A 19423-nucleotide genomic window follows, 5' to 3' on the forward strand; every position below is an offset into this window, starting at 1 on the left:
GCTTGGTGTCGTCAGCAAACTTGCTGAGGGTGCTCGATCCCACTGTCTGTGTCAGCGACAAAGATGTTGAACAGGGTCTGCCCCAACACCGACCCCTGAGAGACACCATTCCTCACTGGTCTCCAGTTGGACATAGAGCCACTGACCGAGGCTCTCTGCGTGCAGTCATCCAGCCAATTCCTTGTCCACCGGGTGTCCATCCAGCAAATTCACGTCTCTCCCATTTAGAGACAAGGACGTCGTGTGGGAGGATGTTAAATGACATTTATTTGCTCCAGAGAGCACGAACGTGGCAGGAAGGGCCGGGGGCAGCTGCTCACTTGCGGGGGGAGGGCAGGCCCCGGAGGTGGTAGATCCAGGAGCCCCCAGGGCAGGAGACCACCAGCCTGCTGGTGACAGGAGCCGGGCCGCCCGCGAAGGAGACGGTGATGGTGGTGCTGCTCTTGGCGCGCAGCACCTCGGGGGCCCTGACGGTGAAGCCCGGGTGCTTCACTGCGTATTGGAACGCCGTGGCCTTCCGGAAGACGTTCCTGAAGGAGATGGAGGTGGTGCCGCCGGCTGGGATGAGGAAGGGGCCCTGGGCTTCAGGGGGCAGCGCAAGGCCGATGAGTGGGATGCAGTACTGCCCGCCCAATGCAGAGCTGAGCTGCAGCGTGGCCTTGGCTTCGCCCAGGTGGCAGGGCTCAAAGGTCACTTCCACGCTCAGGTCCGAGCCCCCAGCACTGGCGGGTGCCGCACTGATGGATTTTGCTGTCTGGAAGTCGGTACAGTCGGTCTGTGCAGGGGAGACAAGAGACCATGGGGGGTGGGTCACAACAGCAGAGCCAGCACCGCGGGAAGAACACGATGGTCCCCTGGCCCTGGCCTGGCCCACCCACACCACACTCCTGGTGAGTGCCTGCGGGGAATGGGCACGAGAACTGTGCAAACGTGCCCAGCAGGGACAACCCTGCACCCAAGCCCCAAGACGCCTGACTGCCAGACCTGGGCTGCAAGGGGGAAGCAAGCCCAGGCACCGTGGCGCCTGCAAAAGCAGCTCCAACCAGGGCAGCAGACATGGGCCCGCAAGGGAGGACAGTGCAGCTGGTGACAAGCCCACACCAGTGGGAAGACCCCTGGGCTCACATGGCCACCCTGGCTCTGCCACCCCAAGCCAGAGGCACTTGGAGCCCTTGGTGGAGAGGGCTGGTGCTGGCCAGAGGAGCTGCCTCCCAGCCAGAGCCCCGGCAGCCGCGCTCACCTGTACGAGGTACTCGGTCTTCTGCTGGGCAAAATGCCGTATTTTGGTGGTGATGGTCTGACGGGAGCCCAGCCTGGTGCGGAAATACACGGGCTTCTCTGGCCTGCTCCAGGTGGCTTTCAGCTGCAGTGTGTAAAACAGAGAGCCCAAGTCGCTGCTCTGGAGCACCAGCTGCCCGCTGCTCTCACCCGTTTGCAGGGGCTGATATTCCAAGACAAGATCCGCCTGGGAGGAAGGAAAGAAAAAGCCACTTTGTCAGGCAGAGGCAGGGAACACGTGTGCCTGACAAGGGGCAGCTGGTCCCTGCTGTGCTCAGGCAGTGCCAGAAGGCTGGGCTGCCTTCCCCGCTCTGACTCCCCTCTCTCGGGCACAGCCTTGCTCCTTCTGGGGGACGGTTCACTTAGGGACAGATCCCAACAGCTCACAGCCCTCCAGCACGATGCCAGAAGCTTCCCACCATAAAAAGCCCCTGTGCTCCCCCAGGGCACACACCACTTCCTGTCAATCCAGGCTGCAGACAACCTGGCTATGGGCTGAGGCTTGTCCTGCAGCCACTCACAGCTGGAAGCACCACACTAAATGAGGGGCACGTGGCACAAGGACCTGCCACATGAGGCCCACTTGCAGCGTGTTCCAGGGGGCAGCAGGGCAGGCTCCACCAGCGCAGGATGATGCCCACTGGGGATATTCTCGCACACTGCTCCCTCTCTAGATCATCGGCAGGGAGCTGCCACCACGGAAGGAAGCCCCACATGGCTCCTTTCAGGCATCACCCTTCAAGAGCATCCCCTGCAGCCAGGAGCAGGGAGAGCAGAGGGAGCCGGAGGAGCTTTGCCCCTACCTTCGACTGTGCAGGGACAGTAAAGTGCTGGGGAACGCTGACGTCGGGCACTTTGCAGTTGATGTCAAACGTCACCGGGACAGGCAGAGGGTTGTCCACCTTGACGCTGGAGGACACTCTCTGCCGAACAGCGGTGCTCATTTGAACAGTGCCCATGGGTCCTGAAGCCACCGCCTTGAAAGTCACCATGTGGAACAAGTACTCTCCGGTTGTCTCATTGAGGAAGGTCACCTAAATCAGACAGAAAGGGAAGGGCTGCTCATTCCACACATGAAAACAGACCCAAAACAGCCCACTGAGCTCAGCACCCTGCTTCCAGGAATGGCTGTGAGCACCCACCGAGGAAGAGCACAAGACCACAGAAAGCACGTGCGGTATTTCATAGGACCTGTGCACGTGGAGGTATGAAGAGGCATGTAGCTTCTCGGTGAGCCAACAGCTCCTTGAAGGGCCCTGCAGACCAGTGTCCTCACTTACCTTTGCCCTGAAGACTCCTTCTTTGTAGGAGAGGAAGGTGAGCTGGTAGTCCTTCTTCGCAGAGCTTGGCACGTCCATGTAGGAACACCCCTGCAGCACAGAACTGCTTTCCAGGTTCTCTGGTTTGAGCATGTCAATAACCACCAGGAACCTGTGGGTGAGAAGGACACAGTGAAGGTCAACACGAAGGACTCCCATAGGATACCCATCGTGTGGGGGTACAATACAGCCCCTCTCACCCTCAGTGCCTCAGGCACAGGGCACCAGCTCTCATCCCCCTTGGAGGAAAGCCCTCCAGGGTGCCTCTGCACAGGCAGAACGTGGGTATGGCCAGACACGGCCAAGGAGAGGGACAAGCTTTCAGGAAGGAGCTTCCAGGCACTTCCAGACTTCCTGGGCTGGACTCACCTCTGTGGTCTGTGCAGCCAGTTGGACACAGGGATGAGCTCCGTGTGGCACTTCCTGCATGGAACCTGCCGGGAAATGGCCCCTGAACACCTGGGGGCTTCAGCAGTTCCTTCCAGGTGGTAGCGTAAGCCTGTCCCGTCCGGCAGGGGGAAGAAGATGGAGCCCTACAGACAACGAATAGGACAAGTCGGCTCTGGAGCACCCCTGGCCAGCCCCAGGCCTCAGGCTCTCACTGCAGCAACTTCCAGCACGCCCAGCTGGCAGAGCTCTGCCTGCAGCCCTGTCCCGTGCAGGAGGAGGCACCAGCATCGCACCTGCTCAGAGCTGGTTGTGAGTGGGTGCATGGCCCACAGCACATGGCACAGCTACAGGACACAGAGGCAGCATCTCTGGGCAAAGCAAGGAGACACGGGCCCTGCAGCAGAGCTGCTCTGCACATCCCAACACTCCCTTACTGGCCACACTCACCTGGGCACGTCCCTGCCAGCCTGTGCTCATGCAGGGACAGCCCTGGGCAGGGGGTGCCCGTCCCTCATGAGCTCCATTGCCTCAGTCCTGCTGGCCTTAGCCCCAACAGCACTGCCCAGACAGCAGCCTCTAAGCTGGCACAACAGGGGCCCACCAGCCGTGGGCCATGGAAAGCTCATATCCATGCTCATTCTGGGTGCCCATGGATCCCAGACACCTGCCTCTGCCATCTCCTCTGCCTCCACAGCAGCTGAAAGCTGCAAGACTCCTCACGCAGGCTCTACATTAAAGACATGCTGAGCACGTGCAACCCTAAGGGCACAGATCTGCTGAGCACCCTGGAGACGGAGACCAGAAATCTCTGACCTCATTTCTGGCCTACTGTAAGGTCAGCTGGAGCGGGACAAGGACCTGGCAGCTCCAGCACCCCAGAGCCCTTCTGAACTGACCCCTTATGGCACAGAAACCATTGCAGAGGGGCCAGTCACCCCCATGTGCCCAGCCTGAGACCTGCAGGAAGGGCTCCTCCCACAGCTCCTGCATGACTGTCAAGAGATCTCTCTCGTTTCCCACTTGCCTGTGCACGGCCAGAAGGGCACTGAGAAACTGCAGGGCAGCTTTGCCCTTCTTGCTCCCTGCAAGCTGCACAAGGACAGGCACAAGTGGTTGTGCCCAGGGCTCGGAGAGCCTGTGCAGCCGTGCGCTGAGCGTGGGGGTCTCTGAGCTCCCTGGGCTGCCACAAGCAGCCACCAGGAGCTGCGCAGAACAAACTTCATTTCTTGGCCTTCAGAAAGCCTGGCTCTTTAGGTCAGCTGCTCCAACACATTTGGTGTCAGGCCCGAGTTCCCAACTGCCCTTTGCCCGTGCCTGGCCCCCAGCCACCACAAAACCCAGCTTCCAACAGAGGGCACAGGACACCTTCAGCTTGGACAGGACCTCTGAAGGTCATCTCGGCCAACCTCCTGCCCAAAGCAGGGTGAGCTACAAGGGTCATGCCACGAGGGTCAGCACACGCTGGCACAGCTCACGTACCTGGTGCTTCTTGTTCTCAGAGCTCATGGTTAGGGGTCTGTAGGTGACCTGGTAGACCTTTTCTTTTTGCCTGGCCTCCAGATGGATAAATTCAGGCCCTTTCCAGTATTTCCCCTCAATGATGGGCTGCAGGGTCCAGGCCTCGCTGCTCGGGTTGGACAGGAGGATGGTCTGGCTCTGCCTCTCACGCACATGGCAGCTGAAAGTCAGCGTCTGTAACAGAGGAGCACAGAGGCTGCTGGTTCGTACCCACAACCCTTCCCACTCTTCTCACGCTGGCTCTGCACCAGGACCTGGAGCACAGGGAGCAGCTTTTCCTTGTCACATGCAAAAATTACGCTTTGGCCATAGCTTTTGGAGTAAATCAAGCTGGTTGCTCTTGAAGAAGGGAGCAGAACAAGCCTTTTGCATGCTGGGTGAAACGGGGAGTCCTGAAAGGAAACTCCTGTGCAAGGACAAGATCTGCAGCCACACAGCCCCTTCCTTTGTGGGCAGGAGGAAGAGGAGCTCCACGCTCTCTTTGGGAGCAAGAGCCAACAGCTCCCAGGCTGCCCCATCCCAGGGACTGGATGCAGATGCCTTGCCCCTTCCTACTGCTGAATGCCCTCCCCTGGCCCAGCAGGGGGGAGAAGTGTGGCTGCAGGTGCAGTGCTGGGATACATGGCATGGGTGCTGCAGTGCAGAGCCAGGACAGCTGAGCTGCTCACTGGAGGAGCAGCACCTTGAACAGGGGAGAAAGGCAATGACAGGGCTCAGGAATTCTGGCAATCCTGCCCAGCAGTTTCTCTCTGGGATACCCCAGCACCAGCGAGTCTGTGCTCACAAGTGTCCTTCAGTTCCTGCCCTGGGAGAGATGTGGTGCAGATGCTGGGGTCCAGGGGCCCATCCTGTCCCTGCTGCGTTACCTCTTTGGGGCCATGGGCCTCCACGCAGGATCCTGCCAGCGTAAGCTGCAGCGCCTCACTGCCCTGGATGAAGCACCGCAGCCCCTCGTACTGGACAGCCTGGCTCAGCTTCGAGGGGCGGAAGGTCACAACCAAGGGGACATCCATCCCTGGGCTGATGTAACCCTTTGTGGGGCTGATGGAAAAGTCTGGCTTGAAGCTCTCCACGTCCCACATAAACCTTGCCGAGGAAAGCACAAGGACAGGAAAGAAGGATTAGCCACGGGGAGCTGTGAAGGCAGTGTAAGCCTCAGTGTGAGGCTCCAAGTCTCTTGTGGGCTTTCCCACCACATCTCAGGCCTGACCCTGATCCACCTGGCAATAAGGCTTCAGGCTGGGCAGGACCTACTGCTTTACCTGACTCTCGTGTCGCCCGCGTTCCGCATGACGACGCGCCGGCACGTGTAGCTCTGCTGCACCACGGCTCCAAAGCTGAGCTGGTCCTGGTCCAGGCTCACGAGGCTGCCCTGGCAGGAGCCCCGCACCACACAGAGGGAGCGCACCAGCCCGCGGCACTCCAGCAGCACTTCCCCGCTGAACGGCTGCATGCGGCGCTTCGGGGAGAAGGTCACCTCCACTTTGCAGGTGTCTCCTCTGCCCTTCAGCTTTAGATCCTTGCTGGGCTTCAAGCACAGAACCTACCCGAAGAAACGAGTGGAGACTATTTCATCTGGCAAGCGAGCTGTGGAGCCTCCCTCACCACACTCAGGGAAGAGGCTTCCAATTCCTCTTCTGTCCCCACCAGCACTGCCCCAGTCCCACTCATTCCCTCCTAGGCATTCCTAGGGAATACCAAAGGTGTTTTCTACCATGTGTCCACCTGGTCACGGTGAGGTCAACTCTGTCTTCTAAAGCTTTCACATACGTTCCAACAGAGCTGCAACTCTCCCTCTTTCAAGATTCACCTCCCTCACCTTTCCAGATCTAAAACACATGGCTGCATCCTGATGGATGTGTCTAAAACAGGCTAGAGGAATTGTGCTGCCTTCTCACTTCTGGCTCTCAGGGAGTCCTGGCACCCAGCTCAGCTGAAGCATTTGCACTGCAGGCATCTGCTGCCAGAGCAGTGCCAGCAGGGAGGACAGGGCAGGCACAGGCAGCCAGGGCAGCCCATACCTGAGTCATTACCTACTAGCTCCCACCCACAGCAGCTCAGCGCTCCCTGCAGGCACACCAAAGTGCTCTGCAGAGAAGGAACGGGCCTTACCCCAGCTTCCTGCAACTCTGGCACGGTGGACGTGACCCTCAGCTTAAAGGTGAGAGGGGCTGCACTCTTGTTGGCTACAGTGACCATCTTCTTCACCGTCTGTCCAATGCAGACGTTTCCCAGCTTCACCACCTTTCCTGGTGGATCCACAACGTCAACCTGAGGCGGTAGGGATTGATATCAAGCCAAAGGAAAGAAGGAGAAAAGGCTTTCTGCCACTCTAGTGGCAGAAACCCAAACCATGGGAGGCTGGGGAAGAGAGGAGGAAATGAGAAAACCATGCCGGTTGCCACCTGGAGTTTTAGCCTTTAGATTTCATCTCACCTTCATTTTTATGCCCCTTCCTTGGGCCTCATCAGTCAGCTTCTCTCCCGGGGCACACGGAGGCAGCAACAAGCTGTTGGGGCTGTTGTCATCTTTTGGTGTCTGTAGGGGCTGTGCACAGAAGGAAGAGAAACCATAGGCAGGATGAGTTTCTTGACCTTCACCATGTGAGCAGGCTCCCCAGCCGAGCCATCCCCTCCCACATTCCTTCCCCCCAGGGGCAGGGATTATCCAAGTCCCTCTGCAGCCTGCCAGCAGAGCTGGCTAACCCTGGAAGGCCACCAGGCTTTCCCCTGCGCACTGCCCCCATCTCCCTGCACAAGCCTGGCCATGCTGGAGTGCTGGGAATCTACAGAGTGTGCACAGACCTTCCCCCTCACCTGCTCCTCAGCAAGGTGCTGCTGCTCAAACTGCACTGAGTAAACCTCACAGGGCTTCTTCACCACCACTGTCCCCTCTTCCCCATGGCTCTGGGGCAGCAGCGGTCCCAGCTCCAGCTCTGCAGGGATGGACTCCAGCCGTGGCTCCAGACCATGTCCCAAGACCGGCACCTGCAGGCGTTGGCTGCTCTGGCAAATCTGGATCTGCAGCTCGCCCCGGTAGCACTTCTGCAAAGAAGCAGCACAGAAAGCTCCTCCGTGAAGCCCCAGCTGACAGCACCTCCAAGTCAACAATCGCCCAGGGTCAGGGGTCTTGTCAGCACCTCAAAGCTGAATCCAAAACAGGTATTTACTTAGAGCAGGGGCTACAGCATCTGCATGGCTCTCAGGAACTGCAGCGAGTCCTGCTGTGGAGCATAACTGGACAGTTGGCTCCCAGGTGAATCTAAAATGGGCTCTCAGAGGTTTTCACCTGGGCATGGGGGAGCGCAACGCTCATGAGAAAGGTCTGCTTCCTCAGACACAGTCCTGGCACTGCAGCACCAGGCAAACATCAGCTGTGTGCAAGAGACACCTGAGCTCTCACTGGACAGAAATAAGGATCATCTTCTCTGCTCAGTGCTTGCCTCTGGTCAAAGCCAGACACGAGACGCTGAAATCTCCACGAGCAATTGAGATCCCTGGGACTGTCCCCAGGCATGGAAGCACTTGTATCCATCCTGTCACACGCTACCAGTTTCCAAGTCACGGTGGCCACATACAAACTGCCTTTGGGAATGCTCCATCATTTAAGCTGACTCCCGAACTGTGTGGGAACGTGCAGGGGAAACTGAGGCGCAGGAAGCTCCACGTGGAGGCAGAGCTCATCCCCCGCTCCCTGGGCTGGCCTCCCCTTACCACACTGCCCTGCCAGACCTCCTGGCGTGACACCCACCAATCTCACCTCTTCCGTGGGTGAAAAACGGACTTGGACGTGGCACTGCTGTCCTGGAGCGAGGCTTCCAGCTGAGGGCAGCACCTCAAAGCCACAGGGCACAGACTTCATCTCCTCCAGCAGCTTCTGGTGCTCGCTCCCTGGCAGATGTTTGTCCACCTGCGCACAGAAACCAGTGGCGTGAGGTCTCCTTGGTCTGTGAGGACAGACCCTCGGTTCCTGCAGTGCTCCAAGATGCTGGCACGGTGCAGGAAGCACCTTCATCCCACCCAGACGTGGCCACCACTGCCTAGAACTGGAGGGCAAACATGCTGGCAGGGCAGGCAGATGGGGAGGCAGTGTCCTCAGAGGAGGAGGAATGGGTGAAGACGGCAGAGAAGTGAAGCATCAGCTAGTGAACAGGCCCAGGTGAACCAGCCTAGCTCTGTACCCTCAAAAGCTTCCTCAAGCGAGCTGCAGCCCAAGTGCTCAGGCAGCCAGAGGGGCACAAAAGGCAAGAGTGGCAAAGAGAACCCAACTGAGAAGTTGTGTGTTACACGTTGTCTGTGCTTTACCTCCTCAACAGGATCAGTCATGCTGATGGACCATTTACAGGGGACCTGGAACGTGTTGTGGAGCTGGATGGTTTCTTCCTGGCACTGCCCACACTGGACAGCGGAGAACTCCAGCCTGTCCCTGGACACGCAGAGGGACGGCTCAGCCACCATGGCACGGAGGCGGACCTGGAATGTGGGGCCTCCTCTGACCTACAGAAGGACAGAGCACCCGGTTGAGAGCCCACCCGATACTCGCTGCTGTGCCCAACCTGCTGCCTGCCCCAGAAGCTGGAGTACCTTGATGGGCAGGAGCACATCCACTTTTCCCAGGCGCAGGTTGGCACTTTGTGGGTCGAAGCACACTTCAAATGTCTTGCTCTCACAGGAGGGCAGGTGCTTCACACACTCCAGGCACACGCTGAAGCCTGAACACAGCAAAATAAAGCAGCTGAGATATGCAAGCAACAGGAAATGGCTCAGAAGCACGGTAAGGCCACAGGGGTGTCCTGGCTGGCAGCTCTGGGAAAGACCCCTTTGCATCTCCAGAGAAGCTGCTCTTCTCCCTTTGGCACTGCCCAAAGCAAAAGGACTTTCACAACCAGAATCCAGGGGTTACATAGTAAAAAGAAATCACATTGCTTGAGGAACTCCAGCAATTCCTTCATCAGGCGTCTCAGGGAAGGATGCATAGACCTCTCCAAAGGAGAATTGCCACCTAAGATACCAAATGCTGGGGTGTTCCCTGACAGCGGCTTAGAAGAGACGACCGGCCACCCCGCAGAGACAGCAGTCACCATGTGCTGGAGCTGCAGCCTTACCTCAAGGCCTCTTTGGGAAGCCTGTTTCCATAGAGCAGAGGATCCCACAGGCCGGTCAATAAAGGCTGAGCAGAAGTGCTCTGGCACTATGAACTCTAAACAAAGCACTTCTGAACCACAGAGGGTCCATCTGTTTGCAACATAAACCCTCAGAGTGCACAAAGAAACTGGGATGATGCTCACGGGAGCCAAGAGCAGAAGATGCTGAGAGGCGATCAAGGTGATCAGCCCTTCTGGCCCCTGCAATCAGATTTTAGGGCAGCCACAGGCAGAGCAGGTCTCTGGGCACTGCTCGCCAGAAGTCAGGCTCTTGAACAGGGCACCCAGCACGGGGGTACTAAGGAGGAAAAAGCTGTCCAAGGAAGTACTCAGATCTCCCCATGTCCAATGGCTTCAGCTGATGTGTCAGAGGTAGCTCCTTCAAGCCCCTGTGAAGCCTCTCCACCACAGGTTACCTGTGTTATACAGGACATATCCATCGACACAGAAAGATGCAGGGAAGTGCCCGGTGTTGGTGATCTTCACTGTGTGTGTGTGGATGTCACCGGAAACGACATAGCCAAGGTCCAGGATGTATTCGGGCAGCTCAGCTCTGAAAGGAGGAGTAAGGACACTCTGTAAACCCCAGCATGGCGTGGGCTGGAGAAGCAAATGGAGTGGATAATTCTGTATTCACTGCTCTGAAAGCTCAAGCCAAGCCCAGGAAACCCAAGGCCTGAGCACCCAGTAATAACACTTGGCTAAGTCATGGGGAGTGCAGGGCCTAGGATTTATCAGCCACCAATGGGATCTTCGAGTGACTTTAAAGTGGGTACTGGACACAGTTCCTATGCTGCAAAAAGCCATTGCAGAGAAGTCCACTGCATCTCCACTGGTCTCAATCAAACTGCTAAGCTGGTGTCCAGCCCAAGCCTGAAACTGCTTCAGGACCTTGTCATAGCATTTCCTTGCAGAGGCCTTTTGGCAGGCAATCCCATTTGGAAAAGTGCATAAGGGATCTGGACCATTCCCTGCTCTTCCTGCATAGTGAGGTCTGTTTCTTGGCACAAAGACGCCAGCTTTGAGATGCCCCTTTCAGAGCTGGTCAGCAGGGCTGGTGCCTGTGCTGTCTGCAAGGGCTTGCTCGTCTGCACCCCTCAGCTCTGAGAACAGAACCCACCAACTGTGGGGAGGGGAGCACCTCCAGAGCTCAGGGGAGCACTGTGCAAGCGAGGACACCGAGCTGCCCACAGAGAACACATCATAGCTCTCAGCATCAGGCCCCTTCTCAAGTCCGCAGCTGTTCCCAGCTCTGAGACACAAGGAGCTCTCAGGAGCAGGCCTGCACTGCTGGCTGTTACCCTCGGGGCCCCTGCACACAGGCTACAGGACTCCCTACTAACTTGAGAAGCCTCCGATGTACACGCTGCTGAAAGGCAGTGTCCTCCGGGGGACGGGAGCTGAGAGCTTTCTGCTGCTCCACGGCATGTTCCTCCATCAGCATCTCCTCCATCTGCATCTGCAGCTGAGCATCCCACTGAGGAAAGTAAAGACAGGGGCTGCTTAGCAAAGGTCCTTCCCAAGGCACAAGCTTGTCTCAGGTGGAGGATCCCACCCTGCTCTTGTTGAGAGAGGCGATGGAGTCATTCTGTCTCACTGCTCAGTGTCTGGGACATTTCCTGCTCTCTCAGGCAGGATCAATAGCTCCAAAGAAATGAACTCCAGTGTCTCTCCCTGCCCAGTTATCAAAGCTGATCTGGACACATGGACAGACAAGCCAGAAACCTTCCAAAGCTCCAAGTATGTCCCTGCCCCCAGTTAGTGCCAAAGCAGCTTGGACAAAAGCTCTCCTGGAAAGGGAATCATGAGAGAGCTGGAGCCTCTCGGAGATCCAGAACACAGCACAGCCTCAGGGTGCATTCAGGCTGCTGCTTTACACGCTGTAAAGCTGGCAGGGCTTGGCCGGTGAGCAACAAAACCCCCAGCACCGACCTGAATGTCCTTCAGAGCACCATAAACCCAACTGCTTGAGCACAGCCCTTAGCATCTCCCTGGGGTAGTCAGGAGCTGGTGCATCTCCAGGAGGGACAACTCCCAGAGGTGGGCAGCCCATGGGGCACGCTGAGCTGACACACTCCGTGGCCAGGGCTGTGCAGGGAGGCACCCAGTGCCAGCAGAGCCCTGGGCACAGGGCCGTGGGGCGCAGGGGCTCCAGTGACACGCAGGAGGGTGGCACGTGCGGGACAGGGCAGCAGCTCTACTCACCATGGTGCCTGAGTCGTCCATGTGGGGCTCGGCTGCCACAGCCTCCCCCAGAGCAATGGCCTCGTCTCTCTGGCTGCCTTTGTCCAGCTTTTCTTGGGCCTTTTGGAGGATCTTCTCATATTTGGCGTTGCCTGAAAGCACAGAACACCACCAATAGCAGTGGGGCAGCACAAATCCCATGGAAGACGGGAAGCCCCATTCCCCCAACATGCAGACAGACACAAACTGCTCCAGCAAGGGAGGAAAAGGCGATCCTGCTGCTTCTCACCCCCAGCCGTCTTTCTCGCCACACAGGAGCATCTCAGCCCCACAACGTGATGCAAACCCAACCCTGTCAAAATCCCTGCCAGCCTCTCTTGCAGCTTCCCTGTGCTTTTCTGCCCAGCCCTTATCTTCCCAGACCTCTGCCATATGCTGGCAAGCTGTGCAGGATGGTTCCTGCGGCAAAGCCACACGGGCTCGTCTGCCAGAGACCAAGGAAGCAACCAGAGGGCTGAGTTTGCCTGACAGCCCTGAAACCTCCAGGCCTGGCGGAGGTGCCCGTGAGCTGCCCTATGGGCATATGGCATGGGGGAAAGCCAGGTGACCTTCCTGGTGAGCAGACAGACAGTGCTCACCTTTGATGTTCCTGGGCAGGTCCAAGTGGATCCTGGGAAAGGTCCCTTCTCCTTTCAGGCAGATTTTTGCTGGCTCCAGGTGACCCACTTGGATCTGGAAAGCCCTGCAGAAGACTCCTGGCACTCCTGGCAGGTAATAGACTTTCAGCACTTGCTGCTTGCCAGGTTCAATGTAACCCTGCGGGGCACAGAAGACGGAGGGAGGTAGTGTACCAAAGAGGACTCAGTGGAGGGATGGCTCACACAACAGACACGCTGAGGACACAAGACAGCTTCTCATACATAAGGAAACATCAGACATCACCACCTCCAGCTTTCTTGTACCCAAACGCCCGAGTCTCCTACACCAAGATGCAGTATGTCCTTCAGAGGCCTCGCAAGGCTGCCCTCTGCTCAGCATGAGCACAGCTCTTCTGCTGACAGGGTTTACCCTCTGCTAGCCAGAGCCAGGCACAACAAACCAAAGCTCTTTCACCAGCTGCTCTGGAAGAGCACCGAAGGGCCTGCGCTTCCAGCAGGGCCAGCAGCTCCTGGCAGCAGCTTGCAGGAGAGGACATCAGCGTGTCATCCCTCGGGCGGACAAGCACTGAGGAAGGTGGAAGCCACTTGGCCCTTTGCTTCCCCTTCCCATTGCAAAAGGGCACCAAGGCAGGAACACTGCTCCAGCTCTAAGACACCCAGGCAGGATGACAACTGGGATGGAGTGATGCTCCAGTGATGGCACAACCAGAGAGCTCAGCACTCAGCTCCAAAGAGCTCCCGCAACCATCGTGCCTCCCACTGCTGGTTGCTGTAGGACAGCAGAGCCAGCAGCGGCCAAGGCCAGTCAGGGGCTACATTAGGATTGTGCTTGATGCACCTCCTCTGCCTCTGCAGCAATCGCTCACAGCCCCGTCTCTCCTGCCTGGTTTTGGACGGGGGCTATGTGCTCATTCCCCCTATTTTCCCCCAAAACTCTCTCCTGGGCAGCCTGACACAGGCCGGGTGAAGCCCTTGTGCTACTCACCATGCTGGGCACGACCAGGGGCACGCCAGGCAGAGGGCTGGCTGCAGTGCCTGTGCCGGGGCTCAGCACCACAAAGGCAAATCCCAGCTTCCCACTGTTCTGCAGGGTCACTGCTGCTTCCGAGACTTTGTTAAACACCTGAGGAGAGGACAGAAGAGCAGGAAGTTACAGGCACACGTCTGCTGCTCACAATTTCATTCCTCTTCCATTGGGTCGAAAGCAAAGGAACACAGCCCAGAAGCAGGGAGCGCACAGGAGAGATGGGCACTGGGCTCTCTGGGTTAACCCGGACAACCCGCGACTGCAGGGTACCTCTGAGCCCTACACAGGGACAGGTATTTGTGGCAGAGGTGCAATTACAACCATGGAAAGATCAGGAAGAAACCAAGTAGGGGACACAAACCCTCTGCACTTGAAGGTGTCACCCAACAGCGAGCTGAAACACAGGAGGAGGCACTGAGGCATTTCAGGAGAAAAGGCACCTGCACACAAGTATTTGTGGGCAAAATACAAGGCAAAATGGAGATGGACAGGGCAACGCACACACAGCCAACAGCTGGAAACAGCTGTGGGGTTGTAACTGGAAAGAAGTACAGTGAGGGTTATTCTGGGACATTCTATCCAGCTACAGTGACTGGAAGCCCAAGTCAGCTGCCTCCTTGGCCGATGAATCAGGAGCATTAAAAGAGAGCACCTCCTTGCACCTCTGGCTTTAGGAGCGCATCAGCGGATGGACATCTGAGGGACACATCCCTCTGGAGATCACCACTGGGATCCTGCCTGCCCCAGGAGGCAGCGTTAGTTACCTCCAAGAGGAGGGATTCCCAGCTTTGGGCTGGGCTGGAGATGGCCATTAAACACCAGCTTGGAGCTATCACCCAAACGCTGGACTTCCGAGCCACAGAGCCAGCAGAGCAGCTGGGAAGGGGGGAGAGCCCTCGACCCGGGGGGGCAGCAGCCCACCGGTCATGGCTGGAGACAAGGAGCTCTGACAAGAGCAGCGTGCAGTACCTGCAGCCCGCAGTCGATCTCGGTGGTGTCCAGGAGGTAGCTGATGCCTGAGGCCTCCCCACGCAGAGCCACCTCGTAGCAGGAGTCCAGAGCTCTCTCCGGATACACCACGCTGAAGGGAGCCTCAGGAACTCCTCTGTTGAGCAGGAGCACCTGCAGCAGCAGCAAGAAAGCAACATGGAAATACATGAAGAATCCTCTTCACTTACTGAAGGCTCACTTCTTTTCTACTTTAGCAATTAACATCTGTAAAAGGCAGAAGATGCTGAGCGCTGCTGCCAAATACAACAGGACAAGTTCTGCCTCAGGGCTTTTTCATGCAAAGCAGGGATAACTTCACACAAACAGAGCCACTCTGGCCTTATTCCCCTGACACAGAGCACTCCGCTTGACCTGCAGTGGCAAGGACCTGCTCAGCACCACCAACTTGATTCAGACCCATCCCACACCTCCACCAGGCTCACTGCTGCCCACGAGCCATCCGGATCCACCCCATGCCCTGCCACCCGTCCTGCTCACCCCGTAGCTGTGGCTTGAGCCAACAAACACCTTCCCGACGCTCACCTGGTCGCAGCTGAGTTCCACCGGGGGCCCAACGCCTTCCCCGCTGATGCACAGGGGCAGCCTGGTCTCACAGCCTGTGGAGGGAAACCTCTGTGAGCGCAATTCCTTCTGCTACCCAGCACTTTCCAGGTTGTCTCAGTGCTGCTGCCGGTCCCTGGCCTGCATGGAACCACCTCCAGATGCTCCAGGAGAAGATATGGGACCCATCTCGTCCCTCAGGAGATCAGCCTTGGGGCTGGTTTCTCATTTCTAACCAACCCCCTGGGATGGTGTCTCAGAGAACCACAGAATGGTTTGCGTTGGAAAGGACCTCAAGATCATCCACTTCCAGCCCCCTGCCATGGACAGCGACACCTTCCACTAGACCAGGCTGCTCCAAGTCCCATCCAGCCTGAACTTGAACATTGCCAGGGACGGAGCAACTTCCTTGGGCAGCCTGTTCCAGTGCCTCACCACTCTCACAGCAAACAATTCCTTCTGGATATCTAAACTAAATCTCCCCTGTTTAAGCTCAAACCCATCACCCCTTGTCTCATCCCTCCAGCCCTGGAAAACCAGCCCTCTCACTGAGCAGATCACATAAGCCAGACATGTACTGCTAACGTACACATCCCTTGGTGCAAAGGCAACCGAGACCTCAAGGCTTACAGCCAAACTCCAGGGTGGCTTCTTTCCCTCAGATTTGCTAGTGATGACAGAGCACAAGATCTTCAGTCTGAAAGCTGCTCTCAGCCACTGAAGCCTGAATCCTGGCTCAAATTTTGGACGAGATCTCACTGCCATCCCATTCTACTCTGCACACAAGGCGAGCAGCACCAGGAGGAGGAGAGAGCCACGCAACCAAGACTCATCTTGGAGGTAAATGGTCTACAGGCTCTTGGGGCTCCTTCATTAAAGCTGTGTGTGTTGCAAATGCTGGCAAACCCGTGCCAGGAAAGCTTATTCCTTCACTGCCTTGTCTCTTCTGGGGTCAGGAAGCCAGAGCCAGGCATCCTGAGCCCTGGCCTCGGACAGGAGACCACCGGGAACTGCAGGGACAGCAGCATGTGCCAGCACTGTCCTCTTGAGCCCTCCAGAGCTACACGAGATCCCAGTGGGCTGGAAGAGTGTTTGTACCTCCTCGGTGGGAACAGGAGCAGGAGGAAGGAGCTGTACCTGAGATGTCACAGTAGGCTGCCTCTTGGTAGACTCTGGCTTCTTTGGGCTTAAAGATCACATTGATTTCAAGTGAAGAATTTGGCAAGATATCTCCCTCCTGAAACAGAAGTGACAGCAAACCATTTATCTTCAAACAGCACATTCTTGTTGCCACTACAGCCCTGTAAGCCTTTATTTAGAGCATCAGCAAAGAGCAAGGAGCAAGCAACACTTGTCAACAGAATTTAGAGTAGAGCTTGGAAGCAGCTGCAGAAACACCTTCCAAAGTCCCTCGCCTTTACTGGCACCCGGAAGGGGCTTTTGTTACCCTCAGAAGAGACTGAGCTCTGGCTCAGGGATTTAAGTCTGGGCCACGCTACCAGTTTCTGCAACTGTCTGCTGCTTCCTCAGGGTCTTCTCTCTCTGCTGCTCTCCCACAGGATCCTGGCACTGGTGCTCAGGCCCAGGAAGCTTTGTCACACATTTCAGCAGGCACCCCTGGTTTCTATAGGCTCTCACTTCCTCCAACTGCCTGAAGCAAAGGCACCTCGTACAGCCCTTCAGCCCCTAGCATTACAAATACACTTGACGTAAGTAGCTACACCTCTGGCAACCGTAATAACGCTCTACAGGAATTCAATATTGAGTTGACGGAAGCAGATAAAAAGAACAGAGTCATTTTTCTATCAGCACAGCCAGGCTCTGATTCCACTCTGCTCTTGGCTATTCTCAGGAATTTGTCCAGAAGAGCCTTGAACTGACTGGAGCCTCCAGCACTCCTGCAGCATCAGTATTTACTAGCTACGGTTCTGCCACTGACACAGCACTGACAGCTTAGAGGACAGCCCCACAAAAATTAAAGAGCTACAACATGGGAAGTTATTGGCCTGCAGCTGCAAGTAGTTCCCTGATGCACAACCTGCTCTGAGTCAGGAGAACACGGGCAAGGACAGGCAGAGAAGAACCCTTTCAAACACCAACCACCAGTAACTGCAAAAGTCTGAAAGAGTAAAGTCACTTGGATTCTTCTCAAAACCTGCACAAAGTCCCCATGTGGGACAGGAGACACTGCCCATGACACAAAGCCCTTGCTGCCCCGGCCTCCTCCCATTCCTGCATCCCCATTCCTCTAGCCAGGGCAGCTGGAGCTGGCTCAGGGCCTCAAGGCATCTGTCTGACTCTGCAGTTGATCCCGGCCCCAGATAACCCAAACTCAACATCACAACGCTGAGCTGCCACTGCACCAAAAAGTACAGCTTCAGCAAGAACCTGGAGAACACTGCAAAGGTGCATCTCAAACACTGAGGAGTGCAAAGGAGAGCCCGGCAGGGTTACTGCAAGTGCCCAAGGCCCTGGGGGCATGATTTGCTCCATACCGAGACCACACTGACTGCTGGCATCATTCTGTACACACTCTTTAACTAGTGCAGGAGGGAGCTTAGAGCTTTGGGCACGTGCCATTGCTTCCTTTACAAGCTAATCAGAGGAGGGTGCAGCACACACACCCTCTTGCCAGGGATGATGCCTTGCTGGCCACCAAGCACCATGAAGCCATCCAGTGAGGCACCACGATCATCACAAGGGACACATCTCCATACATCCAAGGTGCTGCTGGGTCCCAAGGCACAGCCAGATTACACTTCTCTAAGGCACCTGAGGAAAAAGCTTATGGGCTAGCACTAAAGCCTCTCCTTTTCTAGGGATCAGCACAGCTCTCAGGAACAATCCTGATACAGCACCCCCACTGGAGCCTTGCATTCATAGCCTCTATCCCAAGAGAACTGACCCAACACTTAACAGGCTCAAGAGCAAGACTCTCCATGGGAAAAGGATTGTTCCATAAAGAATGGAATTCATGGAAATCAAGAGACTGATAATGCTGCACAAGACAGCAGGGGAGAGACTCCTGTAGGAGCCTGCTTTGATTCAGCCCTACAGCAAACTGTGTAAGAGGAACACGGCCATTTAGGAAAGGTTTCCACTCACAGCTTGGGGCCAAGCTACACTTCACGTCTCTGCATCATCACATCTTGATGTGGACAGGACTCAGCCACAATTCCAGACCTCCCCTTAATGCACCTCAGGAGCTCAAGAGCAGCTTAAGCTCATTGTGGAGACACAGCAACTGAAATGAAGCAGGAGCCCTGGGGCACACTCCAGAACCAGCTCTCACACACCACAGGATGCTCTGAAGGCTCAGCTCAGCAGCTCCCACTCTCCCCAATATCCCTGCTGCTCTGACACAGTCTCTTGCTCACATCGTGCTGCTGCCAGCTACAGTGCTGTGAGACCACACTTGTGCTGGCACTGGTGGCTCTCAGCCTTACATGTGCTGCAGGAGCAAGCAAGAAGAGAACAGCAGCCCCTTCCTCAAAAACAAAATCAAAACATAAACTAGTTTCACCCACTGGAAAAGAAAGAAGAGGTTGGGATTATTCCAGGCTTCACTCCAAGATGAGAAGGGATGTTGCACTGCTCAGACAGCAGCCATTCTTCAGCTCAGACCATGTGAATACCCACAGCAACGGCTCTGGCTGATTGAAGGACATGGGGGTTTTGCTTGCATCACCAGGAAAGTGAGCAGTTTTCTCTACCTATCTGCAGTAGAACTCAAAAAGCTTGTTTAAACCTGCCAGCCTCGTGTCCAGGCTCACAGACGGCACTGGAAGGGACACTCATATGTGGTATACATCCAGGTTTTAGGAATGGATTGCTGTCCCCCCGATTAAACTTGGGCTCAATTTGGACTCCTTTCCACAGGAGATCATTTCATTCTGCAGGTCAGGATGTGAACTAACAGTGCACCAGTGGCCTTTCTTCACCCCCATGCGCTACATGGAAATGTGTCCTTACAGAGAGTAACTGATACCTCTGAACACTGTGAGGACACTCATGAAGTGCCCTTGAGTCACAGCCCTTGCAGCAGAGCCCAGCCTGGGGTCGGCTCTTGCTGCTGCTCAGAAATGCTTTCTGCAACAAGCGCCCCCAGCCTCACCAGAAACCTGATGTCTCCTCTCTTGGCACATGGAGCAGCTGACGTGGGATCTGCCAAGGGACCTCATTCAGAGAGGAGAAGGACGAGGAGCAGGAAGGGAGGTTCTCAGCCATCACTTACCATGGGCACAATGGTGAAAATATCACTGCAGAAAGGCGTGGAGTCTCCCTGCACCTCTGTCCCCTGGCTCTGGGAGGTGCAGACGGGAAGGGAAGGGTGTTCTCTGAGAGGGGGGACCAC

General features: G+C 56.4%; 1 protein-coding gene and 1 long non-coding RNA gene across 2 annotated transcripts; both read right to left on the reverse strand.

Moving 5' to 3' along the window:
* Positions 1–316: 316 nt before the first annotated feature.
* LOC117436916 (hydrocephalus-inducing protein-like) lies at positions 317–11874 on the reverse strand. Its single transcript, XM_034068990.1, has 17 exons — positions 11854–11874; positions 10065–10224; positions 9089–9216; positions 8810–9001; positions 8265–8414; positions 7487–7549; positions 6942–7052; positions 6618–6776; positions 5768–6048; positions 5372–5591; positions 4467–4679; positions 2967–3130; positions 2559–2709; positions 2082–2312; positions 1241–1465; positions 624–775; positions 317–530 (listed from the first exon to the last, which is right to left on the reverse strand). The coding sequence occupies exons 1-17, from the start codon at positions 11872–11874 to the stop codon at positions 317–319; spliced, it is 2835 nt and encodes a 944-aa protein (XP_033924881.1).
* A 3209-nt stretch (positions 11875–15083) lies between these two features.
* LOC117436893 (uncharacterized) lies at positions 15084–19421 on the reverse strand. Its single transcript, XR_004550227.1, has 3 exons — positions 19304–19421; positions 16207–16306; positions 15084–15125 (listed from the first exon to the last, which is right to left on the reverse strand). It is a non-coding gene; the product is annotated as an uncharacterized lncRNA (long non-coding RNA).
* Positions 19422–19423: the final 2 nt, after the last annotated feature.

The sequence above is a fragment of the Melopsittacus undulatus genome, chromosome 13 (genome assembly GCF_012275295.1).
Source record: "Melopsittacus undulatus isolate bMelUnd1 chromosome 13, bMelUnd1.mat.Z, whole genome shotgun sequence".
In the NCBI taxonomy this organism is placed as follows: Eukaryota; Metazoa; Chordata; class Aves; order Psittaciformes; family Psittaculidae; genus Melopsittacus; species Melopsittacus undulatus.

Bases quoted from the DNA above. Each gene is read 5' to 3' on its own strand.
- LOC117436916 (XM_034068990.1), bottom strand. From the start codon at position 11,874: ATGGACGACTCAGGCACCATG. The intron at 4,680-5,371 runs GTAACGCAGCAG...CCTCTGTTACAG, and splicing joins AGGCCCATGGCCCCAAAGAG to ACGCTGACTTTCAGCTGCCA. The intron at 3,131-4,466 runs GTACGTGAGCTG...CGTTGTCTGTAG, and splicing joins CTGAGAACAAGAAGCACCAG to GGCTCCATCTTCTTCCCCCT.